The sequence below is a fragment of the Limulus polyphemus genome, unplaced genomic scaffold, assembly GCF_000517525.1.
Source record: "Limulus polyphemus unplaced genomic scaffold, Limulus_polyphemus-2.1.2 Scaffold9460, whole genome shotgun sequence".
NCBI lineage: Eukaryota > Metazoa > Arthropoda > Merostomata > Xiphosura > Limulidae > Limulus > Limulus polyphemus.
The window spans coordinates 1-7,187 of NW_013675070.1; the positions used below are offsets into that span (position 1 = coordinate 1).

Consider the following 7,187-nt stretch of genomic DNA (forward strand, 5'->3'; position numbering starts at 1 on the left):
TAAAGTATTTTTTAATGATGTCATAAACATGTGCAACTCGATTGTACTTACACTCCTGTAAAGCCCCGAAAGTGACTGACATACGCATCATCAAGCAGAAAAATAATATGTGATAGCACAATTACTAGTAAGTAGTATAAAACAGCCAGTATTAAACTGTTAACAACAAAAACTACACATTAAATAACAGTTATAAAACCCTTTAACTTTTAATCATTATTACATATTTAAAAACACTCACTCTGCTGTTGGCTTCCTCAAACATATCCCGTTTAAAAATAATATGTGATAGCACAATTACTAATAAGTAGTATAAAACAGCCAGTATTAAACTGTTAACAACAAAACTACACATTAAATAACAGTTATAAAACCCTTTAACTTTTAATTATTATTACATATTTAAAAACACTCACTCTGCTGTTGGCTTCCTCAAACATATCCCGTTCTACTTTACGAGCATATGCAACAAGATTGCCCATTCGTCTGTCCTGAAGGGCAGATGGATCAGGAGTTGGAAAGATTGTCTGTACTCTAAGAAAACATGCTTGAATTACTTAAAAGAACCAATGTAATATGGCTGTCTTGATAAAAGTTTCATTTTTACAGTTTCAAAAAACCATTTCAATTCAATTCTAAATCGTACTCAGACTATAAATTGTTTTAATAGAATACGACTTTAAAAAAAACTTCAGCATGGCACTATTACTGACCCAAAATTTTGAATTTTTATTTGAAGGCCTTGTTTTTAATGGCAAGTATAGAGCAGAAGAGTGTCCAAAGTCAACTGAAAGATAAAGATCTCAAATAAAAGGATACAAAATATAATTATATTTTTTTTTACTTATCTAAATTCTAACATCTTTAGAAGCTTCTGGGCATACTAGCAATCTAGACAGATAAAATAAATAAAAGTAAACCTACATTTTTTGTACCAGACAATCCCTCAAGTTAGAAGATACAGAGTGGTGCCAGATTTTGGTTCTTGAAGAAGGTTCTGCTGGAGAAGCATGTACTGCAGATGATATCTGGCTCAATATTTCACCAGACAGACCTACTGATGTAGGTGTTGACATCAGATTTCTTCCCATCAAGCTGATCTGAGAAGCATCACTTGTGCTGATGAACCCCTGAGACTGAGGCCCTTGGTTAGATGGTGCAACAGCATGAGGCTGCAGCTGACCCTGCCGAGTAGTGGGTGGCTGTTGTTGCTGCTGCTGGTTAGCTGACAAGGAGTTCATGTTCTGCATCTCACTAACCCCTACAACAATAACATGTTACAATCACCGACCCTTTACAACAATGACGTGTTACAGTCACCGACCCTTTACAACAATGACGTGTTACAGTCACCGACCCTTTACAACAATGGTGTATTACAGTCACCGTCCCTTTACAACAATGACGTGTTACAGTCACCGACCCTTTACAACAATGACGTGTTACAGTCACCGACCCTTTACAACAATGACGTGTTACAGTCACCGACCCTTTACAACAATGACGTGTTACAGTCACCGACCATTTACAACAATGACGTGTTACAGTCACCGACCCTTTACAACAATGGCGTGCTACAGTCACCGTCCCTTTACAACAATGACGTGCTACAGTCACCATCCCTTTACAACAATGGCGTGTTACAGTCACCGACCCTTTACAACAATGATGTGTTACAGTCACCGACCCTTACAACAATCACTAAACCTTACAACAATGACGTGCTACAGTCACCGACCCTTTACGACAATGATGTGTTACAGTCACCGTCCCTTTACAACAATGACGTGCTACAGTCACCGTCCCTTTACAACAATGACGTGCTACAATCACTAAACCTTACAACAATGACGTGTTACAGTCACCGACCCTTACAACAATGACGTGTTACAGTCACCGACCCTTACAACAATGACGTGTTACAGTCACCGACCCTTACAACAATGACGTGTTACAATCACTAAACCCTACAACAATAACTTATTACAAATTCAGCTTATATACATCCATACAACATATTTAAACATACACCTACAACTACTACAGAAGCACACACTATTAGAAATACATTATGTAAGTTACGTGTAACGTAACATGAATGCAAGTCACAACTAAAATTAAATAAAGGTATTTCACAAGACTCACCCTGTGTCTGGCTTAGTCCAAGTCTCTGTTGCATAATTTGTGAAGTTACATTATTGCTTCCTACTGCAGTGTAATGAAGGCCTAAAGCAGCATAAGCTCTCTGCATATCAGCTGGTGCGGGACCTTGATTTGCCTGGTTCTGCTGTACTGATGTTCCTGTACATTAATAAATAAGGAAGAAACTTTTAGTGTAAAAAAATTAGTAAACCAGAAGTAAGAGAGTTAGACTTACATCAAAATATGCTGGTTTCAGAACATTAAAAACGTTGGAATACGTACAATTAGTAACGACTTAAACATCACAGGAGTGGAACTCATTTAACAACACACATCTAATTCACAGACAACTATATTTAAAGTTTTAAGGGCACAAAATATATAAACTATACCAATTTTTATTTTTCTTCTATACATTGTTCAGTAGATTTGAACTTCGTACGGAATTTCTAAAATCAGTATGTGAAAATGTTTAGATAACAAGAGATTTCATGTTATACTTATTATTTTACAAGAGATTTCATGTTACATTTATTGTTTTATAAACATTATTTTCACTTGCAAATACAAAGAAGCACTAAGTAAAGACAGCATACAACTATTGGCAGCATAGGCGATCATTACATGGCTGCAATTCTGTAGTGGGAAAACAAATTAGACAACAATTTTGTATTATCAAATTACTGATTATGATAAAAAAAAAACTATAAATTATGCATTGTTTATGCAGAAAAATACAAAATTGTGCAACCTTTACCAACAGTAAAAAACTTCAAAACTGTAACAATTATGGTCAGCTCAAATTATGATCACTGACTAACGTTACATCAATGTATTTAGTATTTATTACACGTTGTTTTATAATAACTATGTTCGGCATCAAATTCCTCTAATTATTCTAACTTAAATCAGGACTTCCAACAAAAACGTTAGATCAATAACAAGGACAAAAGATCACTGTTCTATTAACAATTATACTAAGTTGGTAACCTAGCATCAACTAAGCAACTCTGTTGAAAAAAATGCTTAAAAGTTATGATTCAATGATCAAATAACTAAACTTTAACTACCTTTATAACTATTAAATCAACTTTCCATAAACTCATTTAAATTGTTTAGTTATGTGCTTATCAATGAAATACATTTTTTAAACCCAAACTCATGTGCTTATCAATGAAATACATTTTTTTAAAACCCACACTCATGTGCTTATCAATGAAATAAATTTTTTTTAACCCACACTCACCAGCCAACTGCTGCTGTTTCCTGTCTGCTTGTTTTAAGGGTAAACAAACGGGACAATCGTTTCTTGTACAGTTCTTCCAATGAGAAATAATTTGTCGCGATGAAGCACAGTGATTCACTTGGCAGGACTTTCCAGCCTGACAGGTGGTCATGTGATTCAAAACATTTTTCATAGTTCTACAATGAGGAAGAGAGCACTGACGAACTTCTCCGTTGGCTTGATTTTCACGTCTTTGGCATTTGTGTGCATGAAGCAGTAATACCAACTGTTGTTGGATCAACCTCCGTTTTTCAGAATCTGCTGTTGCAGGATTTCCTCCACCTTGCGGAGCCGTGTTCCCTGAACCTAAATTAGGCGTACTAGAAGGGTTTTGCGGAGGTTGTGGTCCCTGCGTAACAGTCTGAGGTGTAGACATGTTATGATTACTAATTGGCTGCTGGTTTAGGTGCTGGTGAAACAAAAAACTTCATCAATTCATTACGTTTAAATAGCCATCTCTTGTATCTTAACACAAAATATCTAGAAATATGTAACCTAGCAACTGCTCCGATAGCCAGTTTGGCTTTTACATACTGAAATATTACGAAAGAATTAATAAAATCGTAATTCAAACATGTCAATCACGATGATTAACCGAGCTTCATATCACAAACAATTAGACTGTAACTTCAATCTTTATTAGCTTTCACCAGCTCAAATTAATCATGTAGTGTTTACTAAAGCATTAGGTGAAGAAACGAATTTGTACCAATGTTTTAATGTTAGAAGTCTTTCAGAGTTTCACCTAGAAATTCAATTTAAAACATCATTGAAATATTGTGAATTTGCCTTTGAGAAAACATTCTATTAATAAATAAATATTGTGAATGACAGAAAATACCAATATACAATGTCATTTAACAAACTTGGACTTTGTGTTTATATTTTACTTTTTAAACAGAGGTAAGTAGTTTACATTCATATCAATATGTTAAGCAAACAATGCTTCTACTATAAGTACAAGCTAAGCCTACAATAGTTTCATCAAAACTGCTAAAAAATCCCTAAAGATCCATTCAACAGGAAATCTCAATTTTACTAATGGATTTATGGATATTAAACAAAAGGTTTACCTTGAAAACAAACTCTCTAACATGATGAATATAATGCACCTTTGATTTTGAGTTTTGTAATTATATACCACCATTTATTAGTCAAGCTTTTTCAAATGTTCAGTGAAATTCAACAGAAATATGAGACTTGCTGGTAAAAAATTATTCAACCTAAGTATTGTCTATCATATGACTACAGTGTGTCTATTTTATAGAATATTCCCTTTGAAAATGTGTTGTTTTTTTGCTTACACTTTCTAAAGGTGCATTCCCAGGCAACTGGAAACGTGGACCCATGTTAATTCCCGCTGTTGTGTTAAGTAGCCGAGGAGCTCCAGATAAGACTGAAGTTACAGAGGTAGACAAACCAGGAGACTGAGTTCTAGATACAGGCATGTTGTTTCCAGACACGGTCATCTGTCTCATGGGACTTATTCCTGGACCCTGTTGTCAACATTAAAAAAACATTATGTTCAATATTCTACTTGCATTAGTCTGTCTTAAAAAAACATTATGTTCAATATTCTACTTGCATTAGTCTGTCTTAAAAAAACATTATGTTCAATATTCTACTTGCATTAGTCTTTTTTTTTGTTATTAAAAATGGTCCATTGTTCATCGATTTATATAGGTTAAAAATAATTTGATAGTAGTATAAGACAAGACTATTACAACTGACGACCTCCAGCATCTGTGTGGGAGGTGATCCTGGAAGAATGTAGGACTATTACAATTGACTACCTCCAGCATCTGGTAGCTGAAGAAAGCCTATAGTTTTTACAGTAAATACAAGATAAACATGTCAAGAATAAATACAAACTTATTTCGGGAAACTTGTCCTGGTGTAAATGATTCTCACTACATTCATATATGTTGATGTATTCAGACTTTCACAGTTGCTGATTCGTGTACTCGTCTTTTCTCATCTTTTATAAAATTGTCAAAATTTAATCTGATTTAGGTTATGTGATGTTAAAAAAAGAAACTTACAAACATTGGAGGTGACCCTGGAAGAATGTCCAACACAGATGCTGGAGGTCATCAGTTGTAATAGTCCTACATTCTTCCAGGGTCACCTCCCACACAGATGCTGGAGGTCATCAGTTGTAATACTCCTACATTCTTCCATGATCACCTCCCACAGCCAATGTCAGTGATGACAGTCATCTTTTTTTGCACTCTAACCTTCACACTATGCCAGATATTCCATCAGATCCATGACTGGGGTTCGGAGACAGTCACACGAACAGCTGAATGTTAAATAAACCCTATGTGCTTTAAATCACTATCCTGCTAGTTAAATAAACCCTATCCCAATATTTCCTTAATACAAGTGCAGTGTGCTTTAAATCACTATCCTGCTAGTTAAATAAACCCTCTACCAATACTCCCTTAACACAAGTGTAAGTGTGCTTTAAACCACTATCCTGCTAGTTAAATAAACCCTCTACCAATACTTCCTTAACACAAGTGCAGTGTGCTTTAAACCACTATCTTGCTAGTTAAATAAACCCTATCCCAATATTTCCTTAACACAAGTGCAGTGTGCTTTAAACCACTATCCTGCTAGTTAAATAAACCCTCTACCAATACTTCCTTAACACAAGTGCAGTGTGCTTTAAACCACTATCCTGCTAGTTAAATAAACCCTCTACCAATATTTCCTTAACACAAATGCAGTGTGCTTTATGTACATAATAAAGTATATTATGTCTATTATGAACTGTGATTTATGTACATTATAAAGTAAATTGAGTTTATTATGAACTACATTTTTTTACAAAACATGTGCACCCATTCTGAGTTATATATTAGCTTTGTAGAAAATTTGAAGTGGGTTAATCATCACACTTTTAGAGGGTAGTGTACACTTTAAATCTTTTAGACAGATGATAAGAATACACACATCTCACTAAAGGTGTGATTTTATGAGATCATACAGACCTGGACAATTTGATTTGGTGAAATTGTTCCACCTCTCTGACAAGGAACACGCTCTGTTTGTTCGGTCAAACAGTCCAGTCTGCTTGACAAACAGTTTCAAACTGTTCCTTCACAGCAACACCCTGTGTGGTACTGTAGATTCTCCACCTTCTAATATTATAAATGACAAACTGTCCCTTCACGGCAACACCCTTCCTGTGTGGTACAGCAGATTCTCCACCTTCTAATATTATAAATGACAAACTGTCCCTTCACGGCAACACCCTGTGTGGTACTGCAGATTCTCCACCTTCTAATATTATAAATGACAAACTGTCCCTTCACGGCAACACCCTGTGTGGTACTGCAGATTCTTCACCTTCTAATATTATAAATGACAAACTGTCCCTTCACAGCAACACCCTGTGTGGTACTGCAGATTCTTCACCTTCTAATATTATAAATGACAAACTGTCCCTTCACAGCAACACCCTGTGTGGTACAGCAGATTCTCCACCTTCTAATATTATAAATGACAAACTCCTTCACGGCAACACCCTGTGTGGTACTGCGGATTCTTCACCTTCTAATATTATAAATGACAAACTGTCCCTTCACGGCAACACCCTGTGTGGTACTGCAGATTCTTCACCTTCTAATATTATAAATGACAAACTGTCCCTTCACAGCAACACCCTGTGTGTTACTGAAGTTTCTTCACCTTCTAATATTATAAATGACAAACTGTCCCTTCACAGCAACACCCTGTGTGTTACTGAAGTTTC

The 7,187-nt window shown here is 35.5% G+C and overlaps 1 protein-coding gene across 1 annotated transcript in view; it reads right to left on the minus strand.

Moving 5' to 3' along the window:
* Positions 1-382: 382 nt before the first annotated feature.
* LOC106475931 (CREB-binding protein-like) overlaps positions 383-7,187 on the minus strand; it is a gene marked incomplete at its 3' end in the record, with an annotated part of 19,816 nt that continues 13,011 nt past the window's right edge. Inside the window, exons 3-7 of the mRNA XM_013936607.2 lie at positions 4,732-4,923; positions 3,389-3,836; positions 2,146-2,301; positions 925-1,261; positions 383-534 (exon numbers count right to left, since the gene is read on the minus strand). Coding sequence (XP_013792061.2) covers positions 383-534; positions 925-1,261; positions 2,146-2,301; positions 3,389-3,836; positions 4,732-4,923 — 1,285 coding nt within the window. The remainder of the gene's footprint in view (positions 535-924; positions 1,262-2,145; positions 2,302-3,388; positions 3,837-4,731; positions 4,924-7,187) is intronic.